This window comes from Sinocyclocheilus rhinocerous, unplaced genomic scaffold (assembly GCF_001515625.1).
Source record: "Sinocyclocheilus rhinocerous isolate Xijiao unplaced genomic scaffold, SAMN03320098_v1.1 scaffold1531, whole genome shotgun sequence".
In the NCBI taxonomy this organism is placed as follows: Eukaryota; Metazoa; Chordata; class Actinopteri; order Cypriniformes; family Cyprinidae; genus Sinocyclocheilus; species Sinocyclocheilus rhinocerous.
In genome coordinates this window covers 179,963-198,263 of record NW_015652147.1, presented here as the reverse complement: position 1 = coordinate 198,263, position 18,301 = coordinate 179,963, and the positions used below count along the sequence as shown (strand labels likewise).

The following is an 18,301-nucleotide window of genomic DNA, read 5'->3' as shown; positions in this document are numbered from 1 at the left end:
AGTGAGCAAGCATGGTCCGGTTAGGCTGGACAAATAGTTGGTAGTCACCGTTGCGTATTAAAGGTGCTATTTTCGATGCATGTTCTTGAAAAGTCTTCCAAGAGGACCATTTCTATCCCGCTTTCCAAACCAGTAAGTCCACTCTATCAGATGTTTTTTGTTTTAGTAGGTCATCCATCCTATTCCCGCGGGCGATTTAGCCAAAACCCGAGAACAAACGTGCACGCGCTCGGTAGATTGTCACATGAAATGAAACTATTTCCAATCAGAAAATGAGCTGTATTCACACCGTCCCCACGACTTCATCCAAACCTTTTTCTTTTTCCCCCTCGCGAATTTTTGGTAAAAAAGAATCCAAATATTATTATCGCCATTTCTTCTTGCACGTCATCCGCCATTTGTTTACTCTAAAGCAGGGTTCCTCAATAGGATCTGTTAGTGTGTGGTGTGCTGTCTTGGTCACGACACTCTACACACTATAGGAACAAAACTGTTAAATCTATGGGTTTTTTTTTAACTTATTTTTGTGGACTCTAACATTTTGAAAATCTGATAAGCTTTTAAAAATCTTTTGTGGGGCAGCCTTTAGTAATTAATTTGTTAGTGGTAGGCCTAAGTCATGTTAATAAACGGTCTACAAATGTTAGTAAAGCATCAGTTAATGTTGGACTAGTGTACACTTTACAATAAGGTTCATAAATTCCCTTAATAAATACTTTGTTTTGTGGTAAGTCATGTTAATAAACAGTCTACAAACATGAATAACATATCAGTTGATGTTCAGATGGATTCCACTTAAGAATTAAGTTTACCAATAGCCCAAATCAGTGCCCAAATGGTGAGTTAGTATTGTTTATCCTTTGTGTGTGTTAGCTGCTACATAAACTTGTGTATATATGTAGCATAATTAAATAAAGCTTGTTAAATAAAGCTATTTACAGGCATAGTTCATTGTTAGTTCATATTAACTAATGCATTAACCATCGTTAACTAATTAAGCTGTTAATGTGAAGAGAAGCAGTAGTATATGTGTAAGCTAACATTAACAAAACATTAAGTAATTCTAAACAAATGCATTGTTCATTGTTAGTTCATGTTAACTAATGCATTAACTAACATTAACTAATACAACCTTATTGTAAAGTGTTACCGTTGTTTTAAATGTGCTATAGAAACAAAGTTTGTATTTGTATTGTATTCAGTCAAGAGAAGTGAGTGATTTTCTCTTTTTCTTTTGTTGTTTGATTAACATTAATGACACAGACTGCAGCAGATTTATTAGGTTGCTGTCACTTTATGACCTGATGCACATGACTCAGATCTGACACGCATCCCATTTTCTTGCAGTAATGCTAAATCATAAACAATACAATTATTTAAATGTGGTCATCTGGACTGAATTAAGTTTCATTTTACATCTCAGGGCATATGGATAATTCGCAGAATGAGCAATGGTATATTATTCTTGCTTGTTCTTCAGTATTTGGCGATACTTTAGGCCTATAATCACTATCCAGTCAGTCTGTGTTTACCTGGACTTGGCAAAACAGAATGCAAAAAATAAAAATAAAAAATCATGGATGACTGAAGAGTATGAATCTTATGAAACAGTTCTTTTGTTTATTAATTCTTGTTAAGATATATATATGTGTTATGTTACTGATAGCTAAACTAATTATACAACATTTTTACTTTGTATGGAAAGTAACACGTTCATTTTTGAACCAGTTGTTGTTGTTTCACGGTCTTGGCTGTGAGCGCGCATCCAAAGGCTTATGTACAAAGGTTTAAACCACGTTTTTTGTTTTTTTGTCAAAACGATGAAAAGTGTTTTTAAAATTATGCAAGTTAGTACTTGCTGAAAAAATGTTTTATCTGCCACGTCGGTTTGATCATGTGTTTTATCATGTTTATGGCAAACATGGCAAAAAATATTTTTCCAAAACGTGCATCTCTAACGGCAAATAATGTGTTACTGTATTTCATCTGTCTCCAGGTTTTTACAAAGTCCTGCTGCAGACGTTTATCAGTATTTGACTAGTGTTCTCCACACAAACCTGCTACTCGAGAGAGAGCTGAATCTGAGTGAACGTAAACTAGACTTAAAAACTGTGAATCAGCTCGCTGCGCTACTGCAGGATAAACACTGTAAATTCAACAAACTTCAGTGAGTATTATTTTCATTTATTATTGTAGATTAAAGTGATAAAGTGTCTTAAAGAAATCAAGTGACCAAAATGCAATATTTCTATGTGATCACTGAATATAATTCCCATCACATACTATGTGCTTGTAAATTCTTCTCTCATGTTCAACATTTTAGGCTGTGTGGTTGTGGTCTAGCAGAGCAAAGCTGTTCAGCTCTTGCTACAGTCCTGAGATCAAACTCCAGTCTGAAAGAGCTTGACATGAGCAACAATAATTTGCAGGATTCAGGAGTGAAGAAACTCAAGAGTGGATTAGAAAATACAGACTGCACACTGGAGAAACTAAGGTCTTTTTGATTTAAAAATAACATTCTTACTCCAGTTCATTACTCCAGTAACCTAGAGGGAAAATATGTTTCTGTCAGATGATCTCAACTGACTGTTTTACAATATTAAACAATTCTTCAGTGATATTAATTGTAAAATAATTTTTAATATAACTTCAAATCTCTTTTCTGTAGACTTTCAAACTGCAGTATCAGTGAAGAAGGTTATAAAGCTCTGGCTTCAGCTCTGAGATCAAACCCTTCACACCTGATAGAGCTGGATCTCAGAGGAAATGATCCTGGACCATCAGGAGTGAAGCAGCTCAATGATTTACTACTGGATCCAAACTGTCAACTCGAGACACTGAGGTGAGACGTGAAAAAAAAAAAAATATATATATATATATATATATATATACAGGCTGATTTTTTTAGAAATATTTCAATAATACAATATGTTGTGGCATTAAAGTTAAAGTGATTTCAGGATTTAAAAAATGGCTACTTGGGCTTTAAGAAACGTTTTCTAGATTTTTCATTACACCACAAAAGGCGAGAATGAATTTAACTCTGCTTTTAATTTTACAGGTTTTTGAGTCCTGAAGCAGAGAACGCATGTAAATATGTGCCTGGGCTTTTGGGTAAAGATCCCCTACATGTGAGGGAGCTGAATCTGAGTGAACATAAACTAAAAGACATGCACATGAAGTATCTTGCTGCTCTACTACAGGATAAACACTGTAAACTCAGCACAATTCAGTGAGTATTTCACAGGGTTTAAAATGTTACATTATTTTAGTATTGTTACTGTAGTATTGCATTAAAATTAAACAAACTTCTATCCAGAGGTTTGTGAAAAGAAGTGACATTAAGCTTTAAATAGTTGGCTAAGCAAGTGTAACGGACGAGCATGACAACAGAGCTAGAGATCCAAATGCAATTTTATTAAACAGATCGTAGTCAAAACAGGAAGGGTTGAACACCAGCAAACAACAATATCAGAAGGCAAGACAAAAGAGTAATCCAAATACAAGCAATGGTCAAGGCAGGCAGTAAACGATCACAAAAACTAGGAAACAAGCAGCGCTGCCAACTGCTTTTAATTAAAAAGTAGCTAAAACTGGTAGCTAAATGTCATTAGATGACATCATAATGGTAATTTCACTGATCTATATAAAGATTAATATAGATCAGTGGGCAAGATGAGAACTTAGATTAAGGGTTGTCCAAGAAGCTGCTATATTTGTCCATAAACGTTTGAAAAATGTATCAAAAGGGGTGGGGAAGTCGCTAAATCTAGCTACAAATTTGCTAAATTGGCAACACTGGAAACAAGGCGAGGCAAGGCAAAAACATAGGAAAAATGCTCAGTAGTGTCCACATACATCTGAACAAGACTTCACCCAGTGAGTGTGTTTGTGTGCTACTTAAATAGTCCAGATTATCGGGAACAGGTGAGGGTGTAATCAGTTCCCAAGCAGGGGATTGTGGGAAATGGAGTCCGGGAGGAAAAGGAGATGGAGACCTCTGGTGGTGAGCAGGAGGAACCACAGGGACCAGATTCAGATTCATGACAGCAAGACAGTATTTATTTTAGTTAATTCTATATTTATTCCAGTTTATATAGACACGATATAACCAGGCTAATGAAAATATTACACCAAAATGATAGATCTTGTTACTTGTGGATCATCGTGCCTTGACCAGAAATGTTAAATCCAGCCGAATGCTGACCCAACTTCAATCGGCAGGAATACTCTGTGCTCAACCTCTCTATCCACTATAATGTGGTTTGATATGCATATAGTCAAAGTCAAAAATTTATATTTTCTAGGGGTGTGAACCTACACTGGTCTCATGGTTCGGTTCGATTACGAGTATCATGTCATCGATTCGGTTCAACTCGATATCACAATGCATTGACGATGCACTGCATCCTCAATTTTCAGTTTTACTTCACATGTATACAATTTTGTCAATAAATACAAGCAGTCAGATATATGAACTGAACCTTTAATTTTACCTGCTCAAAGAAAACACGCTTCTTGAATGAATCAAACAAACAAAACTCAAATCTGGGCACAGAAGACAACAGGAGCATTTAGAACAAATACACAAAAGTAAATACTAAAAGTGCATAATGCAAGGAGTGTACTTTAGTACTTATATAGTGCAGTGTACTTTCTTGTAAAACATTTAAATATTAACAAATGTATAAACATGAAATTAAATTATACACGAAAATAAACTTTAGTACTTATATAGTGCAGTGTACTTTCTTGTAAAACAAATATAAACAAATGTATAAACATTAAATTAAATTATACATCAAAATAAACAAAAGGCCACACCTACTTGTGAATATAGTCAATCTTCAAAAAAACTAAATTTGCACTTCAGCAGTGTTTTAATACACAAAATAAAAGACCTTTTGTTTGGGAGCAGCAGAGGGGCTGTCCTCCATGGATGTGTCTTCTCCTAGAGTTCCTGTTCCATCAGGTGCTTCATCCACATCTGTCCTTCTAGGTGTACACTCTTTTTGTGTTTGAACAACATAATTGAAAATACAAATAAACTAGTAGACAGTGACAGTGCACTCAGTCAATACAGCAGCTCACATATATTAGGATTATAACTGTTTTTCAGTTTTAATTAAAAAAAATATTAATATTTAATAAATTACTTAAACACTCATAATATTAATAGTAGCTTAAATGAGTTAAAATGTTAAGTTTGTTTTAATTTTATATATTGTACAAGAAACATGATAGAATTACCTCCAAGGATGCAGCCTCCTCTGTCAGTGCTCTGTATACCTCCAATCTCTCCTCTTCTGTGAGAAAAGGCATGCCCTTAAAGGGGTCATATGATGCGATTTCAAGTTTTCCTTTCTCTTTGGAGTGTTACAAGCTCTTGGTGCATAAAGAAGATCTGTAAAGTTGCAAAGACTAAAGTCTCAAATCCAAAGAGATATTCTCCTTCGTCGAATCCGCCGGACGCTCCTCACTCTAGGCCTCCGTGTGTTTAGTTGTGAAAGCGAAACTACTTTGCTTGGTCTTCCAAAAGAGGACACGAGGTGAGGGGCGTAACATTTCCGTCACACGGTTGAGGTATTCGGCCAATCACAACGCACTGGATAGCTGTCCAATCACAGCACACCTTGCTTTTCAGAACAATGAGCTTTGTAAAAATTGACGCGTTTCAGAAAGGCGGGGCATAGAGGAGAAACAATAATGTACAGTATGTGGAAAATAATGTGTTTTTTTAACCTTAAACTGCATAAACACATTTCATTACACCAAATACACAAAATAATGTTCTTTTTAGCAACATCATATGACCCCTTTAAATCGGGGATCCAGGGCAGAGGCTGTATGAAGGACTCTGACTCACTGTTGTACCTCTTCAGGAGATCTGTTCTGATTGCATTCTTGATCTCATGACATCAGTGTTGTGGCATCCTTCATTGGCTTTAATGCCCTCACAGCATCCTCTGCATTTGTCACATCTGTTTCAGTGAGAGTGCACAGATCTGTCTCTCCTTTTCTGACTTCTGGTGACAGCGAGGTAGCACAAATTGCAGGTTGTTGTTCCAAGAACCTCTCGACCATGTCGTATGCGCTATTCCACCTTGTTGCAACATCAGTTATCAGCTTATGATTTCTCAGGCCAAGCCTGGAGAGGGTGGCCACTTTAAGCGCGCGCGTGCGACGTATGTGCGAAGCATTTTACGTGAGGGAATGTTCCGAATTGAGCTGCAGCGATCATGTTCGATGCATTATCTGTCACAAGCACTACATCTTTATCCGATAGCTGCCATTCCTCCACGACATGAGACAGTAGCTCTGCCAGATGAACACCCATGTGAGACTCATAAAGGCTCTTGTTTTGCAGCACATGTGACAAAATCTTCCAGTCCTCGCTAATGTAATGTGCCGTTATTGTCACATATGGCTCATTGATGCCATTACTTGGGCTTTGGTTTCGTGGTAGAGTTCCGGCATAATCTTTTCAGAAAATTGGCTGCGTGAGGGGAGCTTATACCGCGGCTCCAGTGCATTCAACAGGTGGCGAAACCTGGGGTTTTCTACCACAGAAAAGTACCGTATATCCTTTGTAGTTGCAGCATTTTTATTTACTCACGCTCGCGGCCTGCCTCCCTCCGCCATTGTATGCTACCGCGACAAAGCACGTATGCGACAAATGACGTCAGAAAAGCGTCAGTACGTTATAATTGTTTATGGTCTATTACTGAACCGATACCGAATCTGTCACGAGCCGGGCTTGAACTCGGGTCTGTGGCGTGGTAGTTGAGAGATCTACCACTAATCCACGGGAGTGGTAATGTTGGACCCAAACGAAACACTTGAGGCAGTTTCCCAGGAAATGTAGATTTATTTTTTAAAAAAGTCTTTGCAAGAAAAATCCGGGCGGCCTTAGAGAACCGGTCCACAACCACCAGGATGACAGTGTTGCCCTGGGATGGTGGGAGTCCCGTGACAAAGTCCAGAGAAAGGTGCGACCATGGCCTACGGGGAATGGGTAAGGGATGGAGCAGTCCCTGAGGTCGCTGATGTGTAGACTTTCCCTGGCTGCACACGGGGCAGGCCTCCAAATAGACCTTTACATCCTCCTTGATGGATGGCCACCAAAACCGCCGCTGGAGGAAGTCAAGAGTGCGAGCATTTCCCGGATGGCACGTCAAGGGAGACTCATGACCCCACTGCAAGACCCGGGCCCGGGCAGATTGAGGGACGTACAGGTGTCCCGCGGGACCACCTCCTGGGTCTGGCTCTTGGGCTTGAGCCTCTCGCACCACCCTTTCCAGTTCCCACTGAAGGGGCGTGACAATTCTAGACTTTGGAATAACCAATGCCAAAGGCTTCTCCTGGATCTCGGGAGAGTAGGCTCGGGAAAGGATGTGATCACGTGTCCACATGTGTTTCACATGGAAATTTACATGTATTTAACATGTGATCTCATGGGTTTCACATGGGATTCACACGTGATCCCATGTGTTTCACATTAGAATATACATGTGTTTCACATGGTAATATACATGTGTTTCACATGTGATCTTATGTGTTTGAAATGTGATCTGTCACGAGCCGGGCTTGAACTCGGGTCTCTGGCGTGGTAGTTGAGAGATCTACCACTAATCCACGGGAGTGGTAATGTTGGGCCCAAACGAAACACTTGAGGCAGTTTCCCAGGAAGTGTAGATTTATTTAAAAAAAAAAGTCTTTGCAAGAAAAATACAACAAAAGGTCTTCTCGGACTGAGGTATTAACTACAGCAAAAATAATGGAAAAACCACATGAGAAAACAAAACTCCACGAGGGGAGAAAACAAAACCAGAGAACAATTATAACCAAAGAAAGAAACTCAGGAAACCTTACTTGGGGTAGCTAGAGAGGCTTTAGCGAGACCAGGCAGGAGACACAGGGCGAAGACTCAAAAACCAAGTGAGGAACCAAGGGAAAAATACACCACTAAATACACTGGGGAAAACAAGGCGCAGGTGACTTGGATAACGCTAACAAGGCCACACGAGGAAGAACTAAGGCAGAGGAAAAAACAGGGGACCTCTAGGGGCACGGAGACAAACTACAGGAGGTAGGATGCTGACAGAATCGTGCTCGTCTGCATCGCGATGCATCGTAGAAACGATTAATTTCGACACCCCTAATATTTTCTCAAAGAAAAGGCAATGGAAAATTGCTGCTTCGCAACCATATACAAGTTTTCTATATTGTTTTATATTAGAAATATATTAAATTATATAAAACGAATCAGTATATGTATTTAAAGAGAAAGTAATTTAAAAGAGATAAAGAAACACCAAAAACGATGTACAATGCAGACATTTCCAGACAAGTTTGCTTTTATGAAACTGCACAAATATCTTATTGGGTCATCTTGGATCTATTGTTATTTTTCTCTTTTTGTCATCAGACTGTTTAAATGCAGTATTACAGAGAAACAGTGTCGCATCCTGACTTCAGCTCTGAAATCAAACCCATCACACCTGAGAGAGCTGGACCTCAGTGTCAGTCAAATAAAAAACACAGGAGTGAATCACTTATGTGACGTACTGAAGGATCCACACTTTAAACTGGAGAGACTGAGGTGAGGAACATTCACATACAAGAATCTAGAAGAGTTTTTATAGATATTTAGATATTTAAATGAAACAGAATGAAGTGTGATTTTCTCATTTCTCTAAATGTAGGTTAAGATGCTGTGAAATGACAGATGAAGGTTGTTCTGCTGTGACCTCAGCTCTGAAATCAAACCCATCCCACCTGAAAGAGCTGGACCTGAGTGAGAATAAACTAGGAGACTCTGGAGTGAAAAACCTCAGTGATTTACTGATGAACCCACAATGCAAGCTGGAGAAACTAGAGTTAGTGACATTAAACTGTACAGCAGTTACAGTGTGATTAAAGTTTAGACAATGAGGCATAGATAATGTTTATAGCACTACACCTTTTGGCATTTCCCTATTGGTCACACTTAATATTAGTTGTCTTTAACTAGTAAGCAATTGTTTCTTTTAAAGTGTTGTGAATTGTGTACAGTAATGCAGAAATGTGCATCTACAATGAAGATAAAGAAAGGATAAATTAAAAAAATATTTGTTAAAAAAAATAACTTATTAGTGACAGGGTTAAAACAGACTATGGGAATTAAACTAATTACATGCTATAGCAATAAGGTGGTCATTGTATATCTAGCCCATTTTCATTTTTCATGTATTCACATACAGTACATGACAGAAAAAAGTGTTTGTAGTATTTAAATGGAAAAAAAAGAACAACATCATCTCAATTCTCTGAATGTAGGATAAGTGGCTGTGAAATGACAGATGAAGGTTGTTCTGCTGTGACTTCAGCTCTGAAATCAAACCCATCCCACCTGAGAGAACTGGACCTCAGTGTCAATCAAATAAAAAACACAGGAGTGAATCACTTATGTGACGTACTGAAGGATCCACACTTTAAACTGGAGAGACTGAGGTGAGGAACATTCACATATTAGACAGAAAAAAAATGCTTGTGGTATTTCAATGAAACTGAATCAAGTGTTTCTTCATCTCATTTCTCTAAATGTAGGTTAAGATGCTGTGAAATGACAGATGAAGGTTGTTCTGCTGTGACTTCAGCTCTGAAATCAAACCCATCCCACCTGAAAGAGCTGAACCTGAGTGGTAATGAATTAGGGCAGTTGGGAGTGACAAATCTCCGTGATCTACTGATGAACCGACAATGCAAGCTGGAAATACTTAAGTTAGTAATATTATGTACAGTACGGCAATCAAAATTTACTCTATTTTAAATAAACATGACTGATCTTATTGTGTATGATTAAAAAAAATAGTATGTGTATCAGTAGAAATAGCATTACACTTTGATGCATTTAAAAGTTTGTGGCTGTAAAATCTAACAAATCTTTAAAAGTCCATTTAGATTAATCTTATATCTTGGTCTACAATGATAAAGCGAAAGCTTTTTTGTCTGAGTAATAATGGTTCCAGACTAGGATTGTAACTGTGGGTTAAACCCCCAGTATCCTCAAATCCTAGTTAAGCTTCTCTCCTGGTTAATGGTTATACAATTGTTTTTAGGTTTTCGGTGGTGTGTTATTGACTGTATGGCATTTATTCAATGATCTGATATATTTTCATTTCTCTTTCTGTCTTCAGTCTGTGTGGATGCAGTATTACAGAGAAACAGTGTCTCATCCTGACTTCAGCTCTGAAATCAAACCCATCACACCTGAGAGAGCTGGACCTCAGTGTCAATCAAATAAAAAACACAGGAGTGAATCACTTATGTGACGTACTGAAGGATCCACACTTTAAACTGGAGAGACTGAGGTGAGGAACATTCACATATTAGACAGAAAAAAAATGCTTGTGGTATTTCAATGAAACTGAATCAAGTGTTTCTTCATCTCATTTCTCTAAATGTAGGTTAAGATGCTGTGAAATGACAGATGAAGGTTGTTCTGCTGTGACTTCAGCTCTGAAATCAAACCCATCCCACCTGAAAGAGCTGAACCTGAGTGGTAATGAATTAGGGCAGTTGGGAGTGACAAATCTCCGTGATCTACTGATGAACCGACAATGCAAGCTGGAAATACTTAAGTTAGTAATATTATGTACAGTACGGCAATCAAAATTTACTCTATTTTAAATAAACATGACTGATCTTATTGTGTATGATTAAAAAAAATAGTATGTGTATCAGTAGAAATAGCATTACACTTTGATGCATTTAAAAGTTTGTGGCTGTAAAATCTAACAAATCTTTAAAAGTCCATTTAGATTAATCTTATATCTTGGTCTACAATGATAAAGCGAAAGCTTTTTTGTCTGAGTAATAATGGTTCCAGACTAGGATTGTAACTGTGGGTTAAACCCCCAGTATCCTCAAATCCTAGTTAAGCTTCTCTCCTGGTTAATGGTTATACAATTGTTTTTAGGTTTTCGGTGGTGTGTTATTGACTGTATGGCATTTATTCAATGATCTGATATATTTTCATTTCTCTTTCTGTCTTCAGTCTGTGTGGATGCAGTATTACAGAGAAACAGTGTCTCATCCTGACTTCAGCTCTGAAATCAAACCCATCACACCTGAGAGAGCTGGACCTCAGTGTCAATCAAATAAAAAACACAGGAGTGAATCACTTATGTGACGTACTGAAGGATCCACACTTTAAACTGGAGAGACTGAGGTGAGGAACATTCACATATTAGACAGAAAAAAAATGCTTGTGGTATTTCAATGAAACTGAATCAAGTGTTTCTTCATCTCATTTCTCTAAATGTAGGTTAAGATGCTGTGAAATGACAGATGAAGGTTGTTCTGCTGTGACTTCAGCTCTGAAATCAAACCCATCCCACCTGAAAGAGCTGAACCTGAGTGGTAATGAATTAGGGCAGTTGGGAGTGACAAATCTCCGTGATCTACTGATGAACCGACAATGCAAGCTGGAAATACTTAAGTTAGTAATATTATGTACAGTACGGCAATCAAAATTTACTCTATTTTAAATAAACATGACTGATCTTATTGTGTATGATTAAAAAAAATAGTATGTGTATCAGTAGAAATAGCATTACACTTTGATGCATTTAAAAGTTTGTGGCTGTAAAATCTAACAAATCTTTAAAAGTCCATTTAGATTAATCTTATATCTTGGTCTACAATGATAAAGCGAAAGCTTTTTTGTCTGAGTAATAATGGTTCCAGACTAGGATTGTAACTGTGGGTTAAACCCCCAGTATCCTCAAATCCTAGTTAAGCTTCTCTCCTGGTTAATGGTTATACAATTGTTTTTAGGTTTTCGGTGGTGTGTTATTGACTGTATGGCATTTATTCAATGATCTGATATATTTTCATTTCTCTTTCTGTCTTCAGTCTGTGTGGATGCAGTATTACAGAGAAACAGTGTCTCATCCTGACTTCAGCTCTGAAATCAAACCCATCACACCTGAGAGAACTGGACCTCAGTGTCAATCAAATAAAAAACACAGGAGTGAATCACTTATGTGACGTACTGAAGGATCCACACTTTAAACTGGAGAGACTGAGGTGAGGAACATTCACATACAAGAATCTAGAAGAGTTTTTATAGATATTTAGATATTTAAATGAAACAGAATGAAGTGTGATTTTCTCATTTCTCTAAATGTAGGTTAAGATGCTGTGAAATGACAGATGAAGGTTGTTCTGCTGTGACCTCAGCTCTGAAATCAAACCCATCCCACCTGAAAGAGCTGGACCTGAGTGAGAATAAACTAGGAGACTCTGGAGTGAAAAACCTCAGTGATTTACTGATGAACCCACAATGCAAGCTGGAGAAACTAGAGTTAGTGACATTAAACTGTACAGCAGTTACAGTGTGATTAAAGTTTAGACAATGAGGCATAGATAATGTTTATAGCACTACACCTTTTGGCATTTCCCTATTGGTCACACTTAATATTAGTTGTCTTTAACTAGTAAGCAATTGTTTCTTTTAAAGTGTTGTGAATTGTGTACAGTAATGCAGAAATGTGCATCTACAATGAAGATAAAGAAAGGATAAATTAAAAAAATATTTGTTAAAAAAAATAACTTATTAGTGACAGGGTTAAAACAGACTATGGGAATTAAACTAATTACATGCTATAGCAATAAGGTGGTCATTGTATATCTAGCCCATTTTCATTTTTCATGTATTCACATACAGTACATGACAGAAAAAAGTGTTTGTAGTATTTAAATGGAAAAAAAAGAACAACATCATCTCAATTCTCTGAATGTAGGATAAGTGGCTGTGAAATGACAGATGAAGGTTGTTCTGCTGTGACTTCAGCTCTGAAATCAAACCCATCACACCTGAGAGAACTGGACCTCAGTGTCAATCAAATAAAAAACACAGGAGTGAATCACTTATGTGACGTACTGAAGGATCCACACTTTAAACTGGAGAGACTGAGGTGAGGAACATTCACATATTAGACAGAAAAAAAATGCTTGTGGTATTTCAATGAAACTGAATCAAGTGTTTCTTCATCTCATTTCTCTAAATGTAGGTTAAGATGCTGTGAAATGACAGATGAAGGTTGTTCTGCTGTGACTTCAGCTCTGAAATCAAACCCATCCCACCTGAAAGAGCTGAACCTGAGTGGTAATGAATTAGGGCAGTTGGGAGTGACAAATCTCCGTGATCTACTGATGAACCGACAATGCAAGCTGGAAATACTTAAGTTAGTAATATTATGTACAGTACGGCAATCAAAATTTACTCTATTTTAAATAAACATGACTGATCTTATTGTGTATGATTAAAAAAAATAGTATGTGTATCAGTAGAAATAGCATTACACTTTGATGCATTTAAAAGTTTGTGGCTGTAAAATCTAACAAATCTTTAAAAGTCCATTTAGATTAATCTTATATCTTGGTCTACAATGATAAAGCGAAAGCTTTTTTGTCTGAGTAATAATGGTTCCAGACTAGGATTGTAACTGTGGGTTAAACCCCCAGTATCCTCAAATCCTAGTTAAGCTTCTCTCCTGGTTAATGGTTATACAATTGTTTTTAGGTTTTCGGTGGTGTGTTATTGACTGTATGGCATTTATTCAATGATCTGATATATTTTCATTTCTCTTTCTGTCTTCAGTCTGTGTGGATGCAGTATTACAGAGAAACAGTGTCTCATCCTGACTTCAGCTCTGAAATCAAACCCATCACACCTGAGAGAGCTGGACCTCAGTGTCAATCAAATAAAAAACACAGGAGTGAATCACTTATGTGACGTACTGAAGGATCCACACTGTAAACTGGAGAGACTGAGGTGAGGAACATACAAGAATCAAAATGTTAAAATCACTTAGATTAAATGAAGATTCATCATTTCAATATCTTGTAAAGAACCTGAATTCACATTTTATTTTATAAATTTTTTCACCTTAAATTGTTTGCGAGATGATCTCTCTGTTCCTTTCTGTCTGTTTTTCTCTTTCTAGCCTAAATGAATGTGGCATTACAGATGTCACTTCTTTAGTTCAGTCTTTGGCTGGGACGAAAGCATTGCAGTTTTTAACAGAGCTTGATCTGAGTAAAAATAACTTAGGAGACTCAAAGGAGCAACTCAGAAAAGTGCTACAAGGCACAAACTGTAAACTGAGGTGAGTAAATGTCTCTGTGGGATTGAAGATAGATTTATTTCATTCTGATACATTAAAACATTTCATATATATGTAAAAGAAAACTTAAGTTTTATTGCAACAAAGGGCTTGTGATAGAGCAAAACATAAAATAGTGTTCAAAAGAGGAGAGGGTAGTGCTTAGTTTCTAAATGAATAATTCCTGGATCAAAAAGGCAATTAAAAGGCGTTGTGACTGATACTGACCAAACAACTTTAGGTTTCCCGGAACAATGACGTCACTAAACAGTGGTGAGCACAGCCTAAAAGAGCATTTATTTGTATTAATTTGAAACCACACAGCTGTATAGAACTGAACAATAGCTCTATTAATTGCATCAATGGTAGAAAATCATTATATAACATCTGACTGTTAATAGTAGACCGATTATAGGAAAACATTTCTACAGATTCCAGCTTCAGCTCATAGCTGTTTGAGCTTCCTCTGCTTTAAATACAGATTTGTGTTCAGTTATGTACTTTTTTGCTAACGAGAGGTCTGTAATCTGGATTTGTGTAAAAGGTGTTTGAGTTTGAACTGATTTTGAGAATTGCACACTTGGCGTTGCTTGAAGAATTTGCTGAATTAAAGTGTGAAAGGCTGTAAAGGAAAGATTGTGCAGAACGTCCTTATATGGAGATGGATTTGGCGTGTTTTATGCAAATGACGAACTGCACTTTAGGATACTCCAAATTCATTAACATTAAGAACAAATTGATTTGCATATGCCCCTGTTGTGAAGTTCTCTTTTGTGTGTAAATATGAATAATCCATGTAAAGTAATTCAAATACAGTATCTAATTTGCAACTTGTTGCAGCCAACACTGATTATTTTCTTTTCTCATTCCTCCTCACAGCCTAGAGAAAGAACACTGGTATAGTTACATAACTGGATTTTTTACAAGACAGTCTAAATCTCAGAAATCAGCAAAATCAGGAAGACTGGACCAGTCAACCTCAGGTGAGAGATCTGCGGAGGGTCTTGCTGTACACTGTAAAAAAAAATATATACTTTTTGGGATCAAAACAACCCAAACTGGCTGGACTAAATGAAGGACAGAACACATGTCGAGCTGACCTTACCCAGCAAGTTGGGTTGTTTATTTAACCCAGCATAATGGATAATAATTGATTATATGAATTCATTTTTTTACAATAATACTAGCTTTACGTTTTTATACTTGCAGGTTAACTTAAAATCCTCAAAACCTTTGTAAAATAAGCTGTACTTTACATATCTTAATTTATTTTCATTTAGTTCTGTCAGGACCACTATCGTCAAAGATGATTGATAATTAGCATACAGTTTGGATTGGCGGTATGATTCTGTTCTGGGCAAGAACTCCCTGCGCATCCATGCAGCCTAGCATGGATGAGAGCAGCGATAACCCCCCCAGGGTAAACAGAACAGAACCAACATAAATGTATTGCAGATATCGTTAAAGTTCAATAATTTTATGTACACATTTTAGAATTAGTCTGATTCAAAGGAGAATCAGAAGGCTGAATCCTGACTGACAGAGGAGGAGCTGGGGATGGAGAAGGGTAATTAGCTATTGAGCAATGAGAAAACTGCTGATAATACTGAGGGACCTTATATATGAATGCTTAGATAGGTGTCGTATTCCCATAGGTAGATGGGGATCAGCTGAGAGTCAGCTGATGCGAGCTTGACTAACGTGACCTGCCAGAACTAACGCTACGCTAGATATCTTTATATCTATCTTTCACAGTTCTTGATACAGCATATTTTATACTGTTTTTAACATACAGCATATTATATAAAAGTTTTTTCCTTAGTGTTGTTGTCACAATATAGAATAAATATCTGTTTCTACTTCATTGTGACCTTAACAGATGTAAAGATTATTATACTAACTTTTATGTATTACTGTTTAGAAATGATTTCTAATGCATACAGGTTGGAATAGTTTCAGACATTCACATTAATAATGCAGCATGACAGACATGCACGTAAGTGGTATTGAATGTTAGTTTAGAGTTCCTACAGATGAATATTTTGTTTTACTAACAGGTGGAGCAGTGGCAGGAGAAGAGTCTGGCCAGAGAACAGATGAGTCCAACTGGCAGGAGTCTGGGTCTTCAGTATAAGGCCTACAATCGTGATGTTGGGATTAAATCCATAATGGAGCAAATAATATATTGCTATAATCATGATTCTGATTGCAGTGGCGGCTGGTGGAAAATTTTCTAGGTAGGGTGCAACATCAAACAATTTTAGCATACATCCCGGCATGATTTATCCCAGTATAACAAAAGGAAAAGTATTAAGAGGAGCACAGGTGACACACTATCAACCAACCGATCAACCGGTGACTTCCGGTGTGGGAACGCTGTGCACGTCTGGCTGCCGCTCCGCACTGGGTTATGTGTTTGTTTGTGATCGTCTGTGTTCGCTACTTTACTACACTCGTTTTGTTCAGCAAACTGCAAAACTGGATTTACTCTCCTTGCTTGGCTGACGGACTTTTGGCAAACTGGAGTCACTCTACTGCTTCGGACTAGTGTACTTTTGTTGTTGACGCTGGGAACTCCTGGTTGTCGGCCTGCTGCGAGCCCTCTCACCCCTCTATCCATCATCTGCCGGTGATCAGTTGACCTGCTGTCTATCTTGTAACCCAATGTATAGATTAAGTTCATATTTTTGAGTTGAATAAAATCAAATAAATTATGTTAAAGGTCCCCTGAAATGCTATGGACAAAAGTCAGCCTGCTTAAAAATGGACACAAAGCCCTCTCGCCCTCTCTTACGCTCTCGCTCGCTCTCTCTCTCAAGACCCTCTGGCTTTCACTTTGGTGACAGCACTACAAACGCTCCCATGCCGTAACATATCCGCTTCTCAGATTTCAGCAAACGCAAGTACAAACAAATCTTACAGCTGCTGAAATGGGTGTTGAACTGGTGAATTGAGTTAAGCAGTAAAATGCCCTATAGATAACCTTAAGACTAACATATTGATACTAACACCCAAAAAACTTTAATTTTGATTTCATGGGGACTTTTAACACATGAGAAATTGTACATATTCAATAAAAATGTAAAAAACACTTAAAAAGGACTTCAAGGCTTTACTCAAGTGAAAACACTTTCATCATCCTCATGAATATGCCGTTTTCTCTCATATCTAAAGGCTGCAACACACCAGTTTTTGTTCCGTACTGAGTTATACAATCAAATCCTTTCATGATAACATACAGTATACATGCTGTTAATAATTTATCAGTTGTGCAGTGTGAGATTTATTGGTCATAACAGAACTTTGTGAGATCGCAATGAACAAAGGTGACTAATGCTTAATAAAGTAACTTGTGATGTTTCAGCTCCTCTTCTATTTTTTTTTTCTTTTACACAAAAGTTGTTTTGACATGTACCTACCATTAATTGGCTTAATAATTTCCAAAAAGCAATAAGAGCTATACAGTAAGCTTGTTTTTATATGAGCTTTTTGTTATTCATATCAGAATCTGCACTCCATTAAAAATATTAAATAACATATTGATATGTGAAGGTATTATGTGGCATCAAGAGAAAAAGCAGAATTGAAATGAAAACATTTATATGCCTGTTTTGTGGCTTACAGGTTTTCCCCCTGGTGTTCTTGTACAGATTCAATGTAAAAAAAATGCAGATTGAGAAGGAATTCCTTAACATGCATTTATCTTGTTACTGTTCACCTCCTCCATTTCCGATTTTTTTTTTATTAAAAAAGTGCAGTAATGCTTGAAAACTTAGACCTTTCAAATTGTATGTATTTTATCTAAATTAAATTAGTATTTGATTGTGAAATAGTGTTGTAAACTTAAAAAAAGAAAATAAATCAAATAAATGAATAAACCATAAAAGTGTTATGGGGCAACTGAGACGGTATACGTGCGGATCCATTTGCAAAGCTTTATTCTAAAACATAGTCAAAACAGGCAATGGTCGGACAATGGCAAACAGGTATATAGAGGGCAAGACTGAAGAATAATCCGAAACACATGGTCCAGGCGAGGAAGAAACAGTATCCGAACAGGGCGAGACGGGAGCGGTAATCCAAGACAGGCGATATATTCCAGGGCAGGCAGAGATCATACAGAAACGAGATATACAGGCTAGGATCAA

General features: G+C 37.2%; 1 protein-coding gene across 1 annotated transcript in view; it reads left to right on the top strand.

The window, feature by feature from the left end:
• LOC107713769 (protein NLRC5-like) overlaps nt 1-16,885 on the top strand; it is a 41,046-nt gene extending 24,161 nt beyond the window's left edge. The window contains 20 exon segments of the mRNA XM_016519377.1: nt 1,997-2,167; nt 2,324-2,494; nt 2,669-2,842; nt 3,062-3,232; nt 8,429-8,602; nt 8,706-8,879; nt 9,319-9,492; nt 9,589-9,762; nt 10,179-10,352; nt 10,449-10,622; nt 11,039-11,212; nt 11,309-11,482; nt 11,899-12,072; nt 12,176-12,349; nt 12,789-12,962; nt 13,059-13,232; nt 13,649-13,822; nt 13,995-14,156; nt 15,033-15,136; nt 16,211-16,885. Of these exon segments, the coding sequence (XP_016374863.1) occupies nt 1,997-2,167; nt 2,324-2,494; nt 2,669-2,842; nt 3,062-3,232; nt 8,429-8,602; nt 8,706-8,879; nt 9,319-9,492; nt 9,589-9,762; nt 10,179-10,352; nt 10,449-10,622; nt 11,039-11,212; nt 11,309-11,482; nt 11,899-12,072; nt 12,176-12,349; nt 12,789-12,962; nt 13,059-13,232; nt 13,649-13,822; nt 13,995-14,156; nt 15,033-15,136; nt 16,211-16,287 (3,292 nt within the window). The 3' untranslated portion in view covers nt 16,288-16,885.
• The last annotated feature ends 1,416 nt before the right edge of the window (nt 16,886-18,301 follow it).